The sequence below is a fragment of the Caretta caretta genome, chromosome 2, assembly GCF_965140235.1.
Source record: "Caretta caretta isolate rCarCar2 chromosome 2, rCarCar1.hap1, whole genome shotgun sequence".
Taxonomy (NCBI): Eukaryota; Metazoa; Chordata; order Testudines; family Cheloniidae; genus Caretta; species Caretta caretta.
The window spans coordinates 175,305,072-175,321,672 of NC_134207.1; the positions used below are offsets into that span (position 1 = coordinate 175,305,072).

The following is a 16,601-nucleotide window of genomic DNA, read 5'->3' on the forward strand; positions in this document are numbered from 1 at the left end:
AAAGAGCAGAACTCTTTCTACCTCCACCACAGAAGTGTCTTGACTTTGCTTGCTTGCTTGCTTATTTTGGGCTGCTATCTGTCAAGGGATGATTAGCTGGTGTCTGTCATTCCAGATGCTGATTTAAATGCTGACCTAAAAGTTCACTAGCGTGGAAAATTTTCCACTTAGTTCTGTATTAACTTTGCGTCAGAAAAAGAATAACCAAAAGCAATATCCTGTCGATCAGGAATGAAAACAAGAAAAAAGATGATCGGGAACCATTAAACCTGATTTTTCCATAGGGCCTCCATTTTTGAGGGCACAACTTTATGCTCGCAGTTCATACTGGGTGTGAAAACTAGCCTGCAAAAAATGGAAATCACTGTTTAAAAAACAGGCCCACAGATGCTCTAAAGTCAGGAGTGAAGAGGGGGGAGAAACCTATACTGGAAGTTAATAATTGAACGCTATAATTGGCCACTGCGTGCATAAAACCTTGATAGATATTTATTTTTGGCATGGTCGTGTTAATGAATGCACCTGGTAGGTGAGTAGTCGCTCACACATTTTCGAAAATCAGGCCCTAAAGTTCAATCTCATTACAAGGCTGCGCTGATGGAAGGCTGATTTCATCCTGGTTCCCCACTGTATAAAAATACATTATAAACACCTTCATATATTGCTCATGTTGCCATAACACACACACAAGCTTTACCAATCAGGGCCAAGACTTTCAAAAATGGTTGCTTAAAATTAGGCTCCTAAATCCTCATTTAGGCTGCTAAATATCTTTCCTGATCTTCAAAAATGCCAGGCACCTAGCCGCTCGCATTAAATTTGAAATGATCAAGTACTGTTTTTGTCTCTGGAAGTTTGCACTGAACTCACTGCTTGGTATACAAGAACCAGGAAAATGAGTTCCCTGGTGCCATTTTAAATGATGTCTCAGCATTCAGATTCAGGACCTCTCAGTGCAATGGGAAATATGCATTAGAGACCCAACGTTTTACAAAAAGGTTCAGTAATCAGAAAAATGCCAGATGTTTCTTTGTTTTGTTTTTTACTACTGCCTCTTGCATCCTAATAGTTCTGTCATACATGAGGGACTGTTTCAGGATGTCTTTTCTTTTTGTGATCAGGAAGCTTACGTGATGGCTAGCGTTGACAATCCCCATGTGTGCCGCTTGCTGGGAATCTGCCTTACTTCTACTGTCCAGCTTATCACACAGCTTATGCCTTTTGGCTGCCTCCTTGACTACATCCGAGAGCACAAGGACAACATTGGCTCCCAGTACCTTCTCAACTGGTGTGTGCAGATTGCAAAGGTAAATGAATGGCAGCACAGTCCATCCAAAACTCTGATTATATCCAGAACCAAGAGATCTGAAAGTATGTAATCTAGCTGTCTGGTAGGTCTTTGTATTTTACCCAAGGATAGAAAGACTTGTTATACTTGATACTAAAGGTAACCACACTTTTTGTTTGTGTAGTGCTTTAGATTTTCAAACTACTGTGCAAATATTAACTGATCCTCAGAACATTCCTGCACAATGCAGGGTTATCACCACTGGACAAGAGATGAAACTTGCACAGATTGCGATTGAATGACTTGCCCAAAGGTATACAGTGAATCAGTGGCAGCAGGAGGGATTAGAACGTGGCAGTTTTTGACTGTCAGTCCTATGCAATACCCTGCTACTCCGCCAATAATCCATAAACGGTCCATTCCAAAACGCTATTTCTGTCATGCTATGTCACAAGGGCAAATGTGATGGTAAAATCTCTTCTGTGTTGGGGATTAATGCCCTGATTTTGCTGACCGCACAGGAATAGTGATCAAATGCAGAGCCTTTTGCTATTAAAACAACAGCGCATTCTGATGCTGGTTGTTTATGACCGAAAGACAGTGCCACTAGGTGGTTCTTCTGTAGCTTGTGTGCAATAAGTTGGTCTACTTAGCCCAGTTCCAGTGGATGTATATCCATATAACAAAATCACTATCACATCTGGCACAAATTGACACGTTGTCAGATTCAGCACAGAGACAAAGGAGGAAAGGCAGCATGGAAACTAAATGATACTCTCTAGTCCTTAGAAGTAATCCTCCATATTAGGGCTGTGCCACCATGGCAGAGCAGTGTAGGAGATATTGCATGGCTCGTACCTATGCTCTCCCTTTTCTTTGTATAAACAGAGGTCCTTTTCCTGCACAGTCCATGGTCTTTCCTACACCTCTCACAAGCATGAGGTTGCTTAAAATTTTTTAATGTTCAATGATCATAGCCATTTGCAAGGTGTCGCATTTGAACAACCTGTTCAACTTTGTTTACATTTCAGAGGAACAGCCGTGTTAGTCTGTATTCGCAAAAAGAAAAGGAGTACTTGTGGCACCTTAGAGACTAACCAATTTATTTGAGCATGAGCTTTCGTGAGCTACAGCTCACTTCATCAGATGTATACCGTGGAAACTGCAGCAGACTTTATATACACACAGAGAATATGAAACAATACCTCCTCCCACCCCACTGTCCTGCTGGTAATAGCTTATCTAAAGTGATCAACAGGTGGGCCATTTCCAGCACAAATCCAGGTTTTCTCACCCTCCACCCCCCCACACAAATTCACTCTCCTGCTGGTGCTAGCCTATCCAAAGTGACAACTCTTTACATAATCAAGTCGGGCTATTTCCTGCATAGATCCAGGTTTTCTCACATCCCCCCCACCCCCATACACACACAAACTCACTCTCCTGCTGGTGATATCTCATCCAAACTGACCACTCTCCAAGTTTAAATCCAAGTTAAACCAGAACATCTGGGGGGGGGGGGGGGTAGGAAAAAACAAGAGGAAACAGGCTACCTTGCATAATGACTTAGCCACTCCCAGTCTCTATTTAAGCCTAAATTAATAGTATCCAATTTGCAAATGAATTCCAATTCAGCAGTTTCTCGCTGGAGTCTGGATTTGAAGTTTTTTTGTTTTAAGATAGCGACCTTCATGTCTGTGATTGCGTGACCAGAGAGATTGAAGTGTTCTCCGACTGGTTTATGAATGTTAGAATTCTTGACATCTGATTTGTGTCCATTTATTCTTTTACGTAGAGACTGTCCAGTTTGACCAATGTACATGGCAGAGGGGCATTGCTGGCACATGATGGCATATATCACATTGGTGGATGTGCAGGTGAACGAGCCTCTGATAGTGTGGCTGATGTTATTAGGCCCTGTGATGGTGTCCCCTGAATAGATATGTGGGCACAATTGGCAACGGGCTTTGTTGCAAGGATAAGTTCCTGGGTTAGTGGTTCTGTTGTGTGGTATGTGGTTGTTGGTGAGTATTTGCTTCAGGTTGCGGGGCTGTCTGTAGGCAAGGACTGGCCTGTCTCCCAAGACTTGTGAGAGTGTTGGGTCATCCTTTAGGATAGGTTGTAGATCCTTAATAATGCGTTGGAGGGGTTTTAGTTGGGGGCTGAAGGTGACCACTAGTGGCGTTCTGTTATTTTCTTTGTTAGGCCTGTCCTGTAGTAGGTAACTTCTGGGAACTCTTCTGGCTCTATCAATCTGTTTCTTCACTGCCGCAGGTGGGTATTGTAGTTGTAAGAATGCTTGATAGAGATCTTGTAGGTGTTTGTCTCTGTCTGAGGGGTTGGAGCAAATGCGGTTGTATCGCAGAGCTTGGCTGTAGATGATGGATCGTGTGGTGTGGTCAGGGTGAAAGCTGGAGGCATGCAGGTAGGAATAGCGGTCAGTAGGTTTCCGGTATAGGGTGGTGTTTATGTGGCCATTGTTTATTAGCACTGTAGTGTCCAGGAAGTGGATCTCTTGTGTGGACTGGACCAGGCTGAGGTTGGTGGTGGGATGGAAATTGTTGAAATCATGGTGGAATTCCTCAAGGGCTTCTTTTCCATGGGTCCAGATGATGAAGATGTCATCAATAGAGCGCAAGTAGAGTAGGGGCTTTAGGGGACGAGAGCTGAGGAAGCGTTGTTCTAAATCAGCCATAAAAATGTTGGCATACTGTGGGGCCATGCGGGTACCCATAGCAGTGCCGCTGATCTGAAGGTATACATTGTCCCCAAATGTGAAATAGTTATGGGTAAGGACAAAGTCACAAAGTTCAGCCACCAGGTTAGCCGTGACATTATCGGGGATAGTGTTCTTGACGGCTTGTAGTCCATCTTTGTGTGGAATGTTGGTGTAGAGGGCTTCTACATCCATAGTGGCCAAGATGGTGTTATCAGGAAGGTCACCGATGGATTGAAGTTTCCTCAGGAAGTCAGTGGTGTCTCGAAGGTAGCTGGGAGTGCTGGTAGCGTAGGGCCTGAGGAGGGAGTCTACATAGCCAGACAATCCTGCTGTCAGGGTGCCAATGCCTGAGATGATGGGGCGCCCAGGATTTCCAGGTTTATGGATCTTGGGTAGTAGATAGAATATCCCAGGTCGGGGTTCCAGGGGTGTGTCTGTGCGGATTTGATCTTGTGCTTTTTCAGGAAGTTTCTTGAGCAAATGCTAAAGTCTGCTGCAGTTTCCACGGTATACATCTGATGAAGTGAGCTCTCCAACACGAGTTTCTACAAGCCACTACCCTATGATCCCACTGAGAGTTACCAAAAGCAACTACAGCATTTGCTCAAGAAACTTCCTGAAAAAGCACAAGATCAAATCCGCACAGACACACCCCTGGAACCCCGACCTGGGATATTCTATCTACTACCCAAGATCCATAAACCTGGAAATCCTGGGCGCCCCATCATCTCAGGCATTGGCACCCTGACAGCAGGATTGTCTGGCTATGTAGACTCCCTCCTCAGGCCCTACGCTACCAGCACTCCCAGCTACCTTCGAGACACCACTGACTTCCTGAGGAAACTTCAATCCATCGGTGACCTTCCTGATAACACCATCTTGGCCACTATGGATGTAGAAGCCCTCTACACCAACATTCCACACAAAGATGGACTACAAGCCGTCAAGAACACTATCCCCGATAATGTCACGGCTAACCTGGTGGCTGAACTTTGTGACTTTGTCCTTACCCATAACTATTTCACATTTGGGGACAATGTATACCTTCAGATCAGCGGCACTGCTATGGGTACCCGCATGGCCCCACAGTATGCCAACATTTTTATGGCTGATTTAGAACAACGCTTCCTCAGCTCTCGTCCCCTAAAGCCCCTACTCTACTTGCGCTCTATTGATGACATCTTCATCATCTGGACCCATGGAAAAGAAGCCCTTGAGGAATTCCACCATGATTTCAACAATTTCCATCCCACCACCAACCTCAGCCTGGTCCAGTCCACACAAGAGATCCACTTCCTGGACACTACAGTGCTAATAAACAATGGCCACATAAACACCACCCTATACCGGAAACCTACTGACCGCTATTCCTACCTGCATGCCTCCAGCTTTCACCCTGACCACACCACACGATCCATCATCTACAGCCAAGCTCTGCGATACAACCGCATTTGCTCCAACCCCTCAGACAGAGACAAACACCTACAAGATCTCTATCAAGCATTCTTACAACTACAATACCCACCTGCGGCAGTGAAGAAACAGATTGATAGAGCCAGAAGAGTTCCCAGAAGTTACCTACTACAGGACAGGCCTAACAAAGAAAATAACAGAACGCCACTAGTGGTCACCTTCAGCCCCCAACTAAAACCCCTCCAACGCATTATTAAGGATCTACAACCTATCCTAAAGGATGACCCAACACTCTCACAAGTCTTGGGAGACAGGCCAGTCCTTGCCTACAGACAGCCCCGCAACCTGAAGCAAATACTCACCAACAACCACATACCACACAACAGAACCACTAACCCAGGAACTTATCCTTGCAACAAAGCCCGTTGCCAATTGTGCCCACATATCTATTCAGGGGACACCATCACAGGGCCTAATAACATCAGCCACACTATCAGAGGCTCGTTCACCTGCACATCCACCAATGTGATATATGCCATCATGTGCCAGCAATGCCCCTCTGCCATGTACATTGGTCAAACTGGACAGTCTCTACGTAAAAGAATAAATGGACACAAATCAGATGTCAAGAATTCTAACATTCATAAACCAGTCGGAGAACACTTCAATCTCTCTGGTCACGCAATCACAGACATGAAGGTCGCTATCTTAAAACAAAAAAACTTCAAATCCAGACTCCAGCGAGAAACTGCTGAATTGGAATTCATTTGCAAATTGGATACTATTAATTTAGGCTTAAATAGAGACTGGGAGTGGCTAAGTCATTATGCAAGGTAGCCTGTTTCCTCTTGTTTTTTCCTACCCCCCCCCCCCCCCAGATGTTCTGGTTTAACTTGGATTTAAACTTGGAGAGTGGTCAGTTTGGATGAGATATCACCAGCAGGAGAGTGAGTTTGTGTGTGTATGGGGGTGGGGGGGATGTGAGAAAACCTGGATCTATGCAGGAAATAGCCCGACTTGATTATGTAAAGAGTTGTCACTTTGGATAGGCTAGCACCAGCAGGAGAGTGAATTTGTGTGGGGGGGTGGAGGGTGAGAAAACCTGGATTTGTGCTGGAAATGGCCCACCTGTTGATCACTTTAGATAAGCTATTACCAGCAGGACAGTGGGGTGGGAGGAGGTATTGTTTCATATTCTCTGTGTGTATATAAAGTCTGCTGCAGTTTCCACGGTATACATCTGATGAAGTGAGCTGTAGCTCACGAAAGCTCATGCTCAAATAAATTGGTTAGTCTCTAAGGTGCCACAAGTACTCCTTTTCTTTTTGTTTACATTGACATATCTCAGAGTAGCAGCCATGTTAGTCTGTATTCGCAAAAAGAAAAGGAGTACTAGTGGCACCTTAGAGACTAACCAATTTATTTGAGCATAAGCTTTCATGAGCTACAGCTAGCTTCATCGGATGCATTCAGTGGAAAATACAGTGAGGGGATTTATTTTCCATTGAATGCATCCGATGAAGTGAGCTGTAGCTCACGAAAGCTTATGCTCACATAAATTGGTTAGTCTCTAAGGTGCCACTAGTACTCCTTTTATTGACATTTCTGTAATTTGATTGAAAGCCTGGTGCTCTGACATTTTCATTTAAACTGTACGATGTCAATATGCTGCCTCTCTAGCTTTGGTGTACTCCTTGAAAAGTGTAATTAGCACGGGAGGGACAAGAGAGATGTCTGTGGATAAAAGCAGGAAGGGCTGCCCAAATTAGCAGAAGGAAAAACAATTACTTGGAGATTCCCTGTGCTTACAAAGGAGAATACCAGCAGCACGAGTAATATCTCTCTAGCCAGTAGAAGCTTGCATCTGCTGTGTTAATATTTCATAGTGGGTCATTTACAGCACCGACTGTATATTCACGTACCCATTTATCGTGCCTTTGTATATTGTTAACCCAGTTATTCCAAAGAATGTTGAGAAAATAGCTGCAGTTACAGTTAATATAAAATCGGTACGTAGTAGAGCAACTCAATATTTCAGGGTGGTATAAGCATGAATTGGGACTGCACAGAGCACGCAATGGATCACTAGCAATTAAAGTAATGTTGTTTACAAGGAAAATCATTAGCCAACAACAGTGATTGGCTCAATGTTATCATTTATTGATGGCATATGCTAAGTCATGATCTTACAGTCAGTGCTGGGATGTTCTTTAAGTAGAGTTATCTTCATAAATTATTCTGTCTCTTGTAATGCAGATTTACAGACCTGATTAAATAACTAAGTAAATAAAACTAAGCTACTGTAGCTCACGCAAAAGAAGAAAATGAGGGGTAAAACAGGTCTTGTCTTGAGTTAGCTGTGAGTAATTTTGTTGGAATCTAAGTTAGCATTTTCCTTTTTTTATAGAAGGATTTGTCCTGGGAGGAAAATAGTGGTTGAATGTCTAGAGTGGGGTAGAGGGGAGCAGAAAGATAGGAAGCTTGGGAAGCACATAACCTTTCCATCTTCTTTTTCTAAATCCTTGTGTTACAGCAGTTACTACATATGTCCATTGTTAAGGTGGTGAATAGTTCCTATTATAACATCCCATTTTCAGTCACTATGTGAAGCATCCCCCTTGTGGACTGACTATTTCTATGTTCGGGCCAGTTCCAAGGTGACTTTTTTGGAAAGCTGGAGCAAAATCCCTTTCGCCATTTTAAGGTGCAGGAGGATGAAAAACCTCATTGCAACAGGGGTCATTAGGAAGAGGTTGGTGGGGGGGAGCTAAGGGGAGGGAACGATAGATGTAGTTTTATTATCTTTCTTAATGAGACTAACAATCTCTAAGATGCTCAGGTCCCTGGTTGCATTATATTCATTTCTGTAATACCTATTTTTAAATTAACCTGAACACACATGGCACACTTATTATTAATCCCTGGAGACCTTGTACACATTCCAAGTTTGCCTGCTATGGTTTGCTTTTGATAAACATACTGAAGACTTCAGAGATGAATCCACAAACTACGTAGCTCCTTTTCTTTCTGAGTTTTGTAGTGTACTGCACACAATACAGTAAATAAACTTTATTCAGTGTATCATGCAAAGCGCCCCTGTTTCTAGTCTGTCTAATTTTAAACTGATTACAGCACCTTCCTGATTTTGCTACTTTTGGAGATTTTATCTCCTGACTACATTTCCCATCTTCCCCATCATTAATTTCTCAGGGGACAAAATTGGTCCTAAAATTGTGACATCTCATTAGTTACACTCTTCTGCGCATCTGAACTGTTACCATTCATAATTGTTAGCTTCTGTTTGATTTCATGCCAGTTCACCCTCCAACTCAGAACAACTCCCATCTTCACAGCTACTAACTGACCATCTACCATTGTCTTTTGAGTGGGTCTTTACTAAATGCTCTTCTTAAAATCCGCATAAATAATGCTGCTAATTTCTCCTATCAACATTTTCTTCGTTACTACATCCACAAATCTTGTCCAATTTTTGGACATGATCTGCTTCTTTAAAAACCCACACTGTTGTTTTTTCTGTAAATCATAGCAAATCTGTTCATCTCTCTTAACTAACAAGCAGGAAACAAGCTCCCTTATGGACCCTTTCACGGTTTATTTTTGTTTCTCTTCCTGTGCTTTTAAAATCATTTTTTAATATACATTACTGCTAATATATTTCATTAGTGTACAGAATGACTAGCTTTCAGATAAAAGGGTTTTGAAGACACCTTTTAAACTCAATAAACACAAAATGGGGAATAACTGGGTAGGTGGTGGTATGCTGAAAAAGGATCAGGGGGTTACAGCGGTTCACAAATTGAATATTAGTTAGCAATGTGATGCAGCTGTGAAAAAGGTGAATACCATTCCTGGGATGTGTTAATAGGAGTGTCATATGGGAGGTAATTGTCTGACTCTACTTGGCATGGTGAGGCCTCAGCTTGAATACTGTGTCCAGTTCTGGATGCCGCACTTTAGGAAAGATGTGGATAAATTGGAAAGAGTCCAGAGGAGAACAACAAAAATGAGAAAAGGTTTGGAAAACGTGACCTATGAGAAAAGGTTAAAAAAAAAAAATCTGGGCATGTTTAGTCTTGAGGAGAAAGACTGATGGGGGGGACCTGATGATAGTCTTCAGATATATTAAGGACTGTTATAAAGAGTTCGATCATCAGTTGTTCTTCATGTGCACTGAAGGCAGGACAAGAAGTAATGGGCTTAATCTGAAGCAAGGGAGATGTAGGTTAGATATTAAGAAAAACCGTCTAACTATAAGAATAGTTAAGCACTGCACTAACTAGGTTGTGGAATCCCCATCATTGGATGTTTTTAAGAACAGGGTTAGACAAACAGCTTCTCAAGGATGGTCTAGGTTTACTTGGCCCTGCCTCAGTGTAGGGGGCTGGACTAGATGACCTCTCAAGGTCCCTTCCTGCCCCACATTTTTATGATTCTGTATGAAGAAAAGTTGTTGAGTGGCCCTGAGAGTGTATTATAGTCCCCTGGTTTATAATAAACTCTGTAAATCCTGATCCAGCACAAAGTTAAGAATGTGTTTGTATGAGCAGCCCATTGCCTTCTGTGCATAAGTATTTGAAGGATCAGGGTCTTAAGTAAATTAATTTAAGACTGATTCCTTGCCTCTCAGCTGTTTTGAACCTCTTTACCAAAACTGATTTAGCAGGATAATTCTCTTCTTCCTGACTAGATCAAATGATTTTTCCAATGTAGGCTTTTTTTTATTGATAGCTCAAGACTTTTTGTTTCAAACGCTCAGTTCATTAAAATTGAAATTTATTCAATTACATTAACTTACATAGTGGCATTATGCCAGTTTGCTGGGGTGGTTTATTTTGGCAACATTAACCGCCCTTAGTACATTGAGGAAGTTTTGCTTAGAAGCTTCACTGTAAGATTTGAGGGTGGTCCAGCTTAATGGTAGAGCAAGAATGGGAGTGGGAGCTGGGGAGTGAATGACTCCCCAGGTGCTTTGTCATCACATTAGTATGATCCTTTTCATGCTGTGTGTGTAGCCTGAAAGTGCTGTCTGTATTAGCTGTTCAAACAAAAACCAGAACAACAGGGAATGATTGTAGTTCCTAAAAAGGATCTTGAAAGAAGCCTAACAACCTGAATGTTTCTCTCTTTTAATGCAGTTCACACACAAAGGGGTGGGGGGGTGGGAAACTCCATGGTCAGAAATAGATGTTAGGTTCATGGCATAACAAAAGTAAACCAGCCCAATTAACCCTTTTATCTGCCTGAAAGAGCTGTACAATCAACATGGAGAAAGATGTCCTATTCTTCCCAAAATTGTATAAAAAGAGCATACATAGTATGTCAAGAGTTATCTAAGCACAGGGGTTACTGAAACTGTTTCAAGGGGAACCTGAAAAAGAGCTGTCATTGAACTCAGCCATGAAAATATAGGGTTTTTTTGTTTAGTTTGTTTTCCATCATCTCTGTATGCCTGAGTATTACCAGTTACAAAACAGTGTCTACCACAATGAGGCAGAGAATCAACTGCTTAGTGGTATAACTTGTTTTTGATTGAATTGTAAGAAGAGTCTAATGATGTATTTATAGTGTATGTGAAGTTAACCTGTAGGTATATCGACATGTGTATTAACATGGTGGCCAAATTCTACGCCAAGTCACACTGAAGTCAGTCGGGTTGCACAGAGCAGCATTTGCCCCACTGTTAGAAAGTAACATCCTGTATGTAGATTTCTTGGGCTTGATCCCAGTCAAGCTGTGCCTATTTACCCAAGCTGCAGAGCTGACCCTTTATTTTCCCCTCTCCTTTATAGAGTGAGTGTGGGTGGTAGAGAGAGAGGTATGCCAATTGCATGTCATACATCTATTGTAGGGAATGAGCTACTTAGAAGAACGTCGCTTGGTGCACCGTGATCTGGCTGCCCGGAATGTCCTTGTGAAGACTCCTCAACATGTGAAGATCACTGACTTTGGACTGGCAAAACTGCTTGGTGCTGAGGAAAAAGAGTACCATGCAGAAGGAGGCAAAGTAAGAAGTGTCAGAGAACCATCTTTATGTGTTTCATTGGATGTAGATATTTGCACTTGCGTATGAATCTTCATTTTAAAAATGAGACAAATAGGGTGGAATTTTCAAAAGTACTCGGCATTGGCTTAATTTTGTTCCCATTGTAGCCAGTGGGAGTCCACTGACTTTAATGCAAGCAGAGTTAGCCCTGTGTAACTTCAGTGAGAACAGAGGTAGGCCGATGATGAGCCCTTTTGAAAATCTCCACCCATAATGTCTGGAAAAAGCCAAGATGAACTTTAAAAAAAAAAAAAAAAGGCAAGTCTGAATTGTCATGTAGACAACACCAAATAATGTATAGTTTATGAACAGAAAGGGAATACTATATATTTACATATGAAGAAATGGAATATTATATATTTACAGATCTCATTCAACACTCCTCCTGTTTGAGGGACTATGCTCTAATGAGAAATTCAAGAGAAGCTGCTTGTGAATATTGCAGAGAGCATAAATGGAAACCATCTGATTTCCAATCAGTCTGATATGAAATGTTTAAACAAAAAATCTCAAAAGTTCAACTCTTAAGAATTTTGTAAAACCAAATTATCAGAGATACTTGTACTAAAAAACAAAATATTATCCAAGGTCCCAGACTCAGTGACAAATCAAAACAATGATAATTGATCCCAGCAAATCTCAAGTTGCTTGCTGTACATCTCAGATTTTCTGCCTACGGTCAAAGTATTGGTATAAACAACACTGTTGTTCTAACAGTATTGCTTCTAGATTTGAGGTAGTTGTCTTATGGCTTAACTGAATCTTCCCAGGTTCCTATCAAATGGATGGCTTTGGAGTCCATTTTACACCGAATCTACACCCATCAAAGTGATGTCTGGAGTTATGGTGAGTCTAAAAATATGATCGTAATGATTTTAGATGGGTGAGAACAAGTGTAAGATTTGTTACGGACACTACACAGCCAATTATTCTCCAGAAATTCAGTCATCCTTTTGTGATACTTATAACAGGTTCTTAATACCAAACTGATGGGGAGAATAAATATTTATGATGGGCCAAATCTTGAGCTTCTTAATGAAGCAAAATTCCCATAGACTTGAGTGGTGAATGGGGGTGTGGTCGCGCGCAGCGCTCCTGCGCTCTCCGAGCGCTCCTGGTAATCCACCTCCACCAGGGGATTAGCTCTGAGCGCTGGGAGCCTGTCCACACTAGCGCTTTAAAGCGCTCAGACATGCTGCGCTCAGGGGGTGTGATTTTTCACCTCCCTTAGCCAGCCAGTTAGAGCGCTATAAAATGTAAGTGCAGACAAGCCCTAAGTAGAGTTCACAGTATTCCATAGGGAATACATTTAAAAGGTAGAAAGACTCATAGCCTTTGAACTAAAACATATACAATTGCAATTGAATAGGTAAAAGATTAATTTCCCGGAAAATAGCAAGTTTAAGGTAGGCTGAAGTTTGGGCTTGAATGCCCATTACATTGGCCCATAGGTGTTTGAATCAACATTTGATTCAAAAGGAAATTGTGTAATATGGTCATTTAAAACTCCATAAAGTCAAGTTGTTAGGACACCAATCTCCTTTATGTAGGAATATATACTAATTTGTTGTTTTACTGAGATCATACCAGAGAATTCATTGTATACACGCTTCCTAGAGTAAGACAACCTCTAATTTAGGAGAGTTAGGAAGAAATTTTCCTTGGGAGCAGGTAATTTCATAATTGCTTTTGCACTGTTTCTTTCACCTTTCTGTGAAGTGACTGGAAATAGACTAAAAAGACCGTGGGTCTGATCACGTATGGAAATTCCTATGTTCCTATTAATCCACTTAAATACATTTTCTTCACCTCCAAAATCCTATTTTAGGGCCCATGCAAATGGACAGCATGATTTAACAGCTACAGCCTGGAATAGGTGATGTGCTGAAGTTAATTTAGAAAGCCTTCAAAGAGAGGAGATAATATTTTACCTCCAGAGAGATTATTTTAAAACAATAACAAAACTTTAATTAAAAACAACAACAACCCACTTTGTGGGTTGGAATCCGTAATTAGCAACCTAATGCCTTTCAGTTGTGAGGAGGTAAAGTCATGAAGTAGAGTTGAACATTGAGGTTTTACCTTCTGTAAAACCCTAGGAAGAGGCCTGATTATTTCAATTTGTTTTGTTAACTCGGACCTCATTAAAATAGCTACATCTGTAAGATGGAACATTTTCTTCCTCCGTGAACAGTTGGCAAGTGAATAAACAATGATGACTCCTTTAGTGAGCCTTAGCAGCTCTAAAACAAAGGTTAATGCCTCCACTCTATCTCTTATACATGCTGTTCCTAAGCGAAACAGACCAGGTTTGCTGTGCTTTGGGAACATCATGAATCCTTGCTGACCTGATGAGACTCTAACATTGTCCCTTTGTCCTACTTTTCAGGTGTCACAGTTTGGGAATTAATGACATTTGGATCAAAACCGTATGATGGGATCCCAGCCAGTGAGATTTCATCTGTCTTGGAGAAGGGCGAGCGTTTGCCTCAGCCTCCTATCTGTACTATTGATGTCTATATGATCATGGTCAAATGTGAGTTCAGTTCTTGTACATGTCCATGTAGTTCATATTAGTAAGAAGGAAAATGGTTCTAGTTATGGAACCATTATAGCATAGTATGCTATGCTGTATTCCTGAGATTCACAGGAAAACATGCCTATGTGCTATATGAGAAGAGTAACATCACTATGGTATGGTTCAGACATCTCATGCTTCAGACAAGACAGCAGGTTTTTCTTTAACTACAGTTCAGAGTCCAAATTCTCATTTCTCATCATTGTGGCGGTGAGTATGGTATGAAAACCTAAATTACACCAATGTAAATCCAGACTAACAATGGAGTTACTCCAGAATTACTCCAGTGTTGCTGAGGTCAGAATATAGCCCCAGGTTTCCAATTTTGCACACTGAATCATCAGTCCTGACTTCTCTTCTTGTGTTTTCATTTCATTTTAATTAAATAACAAACATACACAATAGGAAAAAATGTCTGAGAATGCAATCACAGTATTAGTGGCTGCACATGAAGACTTTGAGCCAGGATCCTGAGCTTCATAACTGGTCTGACCCCCAATTTTTTGACTTAGACACAGTCATTATAATAAATGAACAGGAGCTAGCAGATTTGGTAAAGCAAGTTTCTGTGGCCTTGGTTCCATGTCCTTATTACTGTAAGTACATTAGAGGACATTCACAAGCAGCCCACTAGGTGGCATTTAAACACTTTCTTAGATAAAATGTACTAAGTCCTCAAAGAGGTTAAACTTTTCTTTGACTCAAAGAATTTACTTCTACTAATGCTATGGTTTTAGGAGTCTCTGAATACATACTACTTACTACTAATAATAACAATAAATCACTCATCCAAAAAGGGTCAGCCTGCTAAAATGAGATATCGACAGATCTAATGGACAAACCAGTTGATTTCACAAATAGCTAGCTGATTTCACAACCTCCCTTCGTGTATGGCAATGAAGCATTTATACACCTGCCATGCAGACAAAGCACTGACCATGATACTTCACTGGAATTCACAATATTTCCTGATTTAGTGTAGTTCTAGAAATAATTAGCAGCAAGTTAAGACAGGTCTGTGGTTGAATACTGAAAGAGATTCTACTCAGTATGGGGGGGGGGGGGGAGGGGAGAGGAAGGCAATAATAACAGAAAATGTGGAAAGAGCAGAAGTGCTTAATGACTTCTTTGTTTCGGTTTCCACCAAGAAGGTTGACGGCGATTGAATGTCTAACATAGTGAATGTCAGTGAAAATGAGGTAGGATCAGAGACTAAAAAAGGAAAAGAATAAGTTTAAAAATTACTTTGACAAGTTAGATATCTTCAAGTCACCAGGACCTGATGAAATGCATCCTAGAATACTCAAGGAGCTATCTGAGCCATTAGCGATTATCTTTGAAAAGTCATGGAAGACAGGAGAGATTCCAGACCACTGGAAAAGGGCAAATATATTGCCCATCTATAAAAAGGGAAATAAGGACAACCTGGGGAATTACAGATCAGCCTGCTTAACTTCTGTACCCAGAAAGATAATGGAGCAAATAATTAAGCAATCAATTTGCAAACATCTAGAAGATAATAAGGTGATAAGTAACAGTCAGCATGGATTTGTCAAGAACAAATCATGTCAAACCAACCTGATATCTTTCTTTGACAGGATAACAAGCCTTGTGGATGGGGGGAAGCGGTAGAGGTGGTATATCTTGACTTTAATAAAGCTTTTGATACTATCTTGCATGAGCTTCTCATAAACAAACTAGGGATGGAGTTACCATAAGGTGGGTACAAAACTGGTTAGAAAACCATTCCCAGAGAGTAGTTATCAGTGGTTCACAGTCATGCTGGAAGGGTATAACAAGTGGGGTCCCACAGGGATCAGTTCTGGGTCCGGTTCTGTTCAATATCTTCATCAATGATTTAAAAGAAGAGCACTGTGTAAACTTGAAAACTTGTCCCTTCCAACAGAAGTTGGTTCAATAAAAGATATTACCTCACCCTGCTTCTCTCTTTCAAAACCTGGGACCAGCATGGCTACAACAACACTGCAAATAATGATTAGTAAGAAGATAGTTAGATATGTTCATGAGTGATTTAGATAATGGCATAGAGAGTACATCTATAAAGTTTGTGCATGATACCAAACTGGAAGGGGTTGCAAATGCTGTGGAGGATAGGATTAAAGTTCAAAATGATCTGGACAAACTGGAGAAATGGACTAAAGTAAATAGGATTCAATAAGTAAGTAAATTCAATAAGAATAAATGCAAAGTACTCCATTTAGGAAGGAACAATCAGGTGCACGCATACAAAATGGGAAATAACTGCCTAAGAAGGAGTACTGTGGAAATGGATCTGGGGGACATAGTAGACCATAAGCTAAATATGAGTCAACAGTGTAATGCTGTTGCAAAAAAAGTGAACAACATTCTGGGATGTACTAGCAGGAGTATTGTAAGCAAGAGATGAGAAGTAATTTTTCGCTCTACTCCTCGGTGATTAGGCCTCAACTGGAATATTGTGTCCAGTTCTGTGTGGACAAATTGGAGAAATTCTAGAGAAGAGCAACAAAAATGATTAAAGGTCTAGAAACATGACCAA

At 41.2% G+C, this 16,601-nt stretch overlaps 1 protein-coding gene across 4 annotated transcripts in view; it reads left to right on the forward strand.

Moving 5' to 3' along the window:
• Window positions 1-16,601, forward strand: part of EGFR (epidermal growth factor receptor) — a 244,290-nt gene that overhangs the window by 213,459 nt on the left and 14,230 nt on the right. For all 4 annotated transcript variants that reach the window (XM_075125595.1, XM_048839091.2, XM_048839092.2 and 1 more), the window contains 4 exons: window positions 1,122-1,307; window positions 11,290-11,445; window positions 12,255-12,330; window positions 13,874-14,020. In XM_075125595.1, the coding sequence (XP_074981696.1) occupies window positions 1,122-1,307; window positions 11,290-11,445; window positions 12,255-12,330; window positions 13,874-14,020 (565 nt within the window). The remainder of the gene's footprint in view (window positions 1-1,121; window positions 1,308-11,289; window positions 11,446-12,254; window positions 12,331-13,873; window positions 14,021-16,601) is intronic.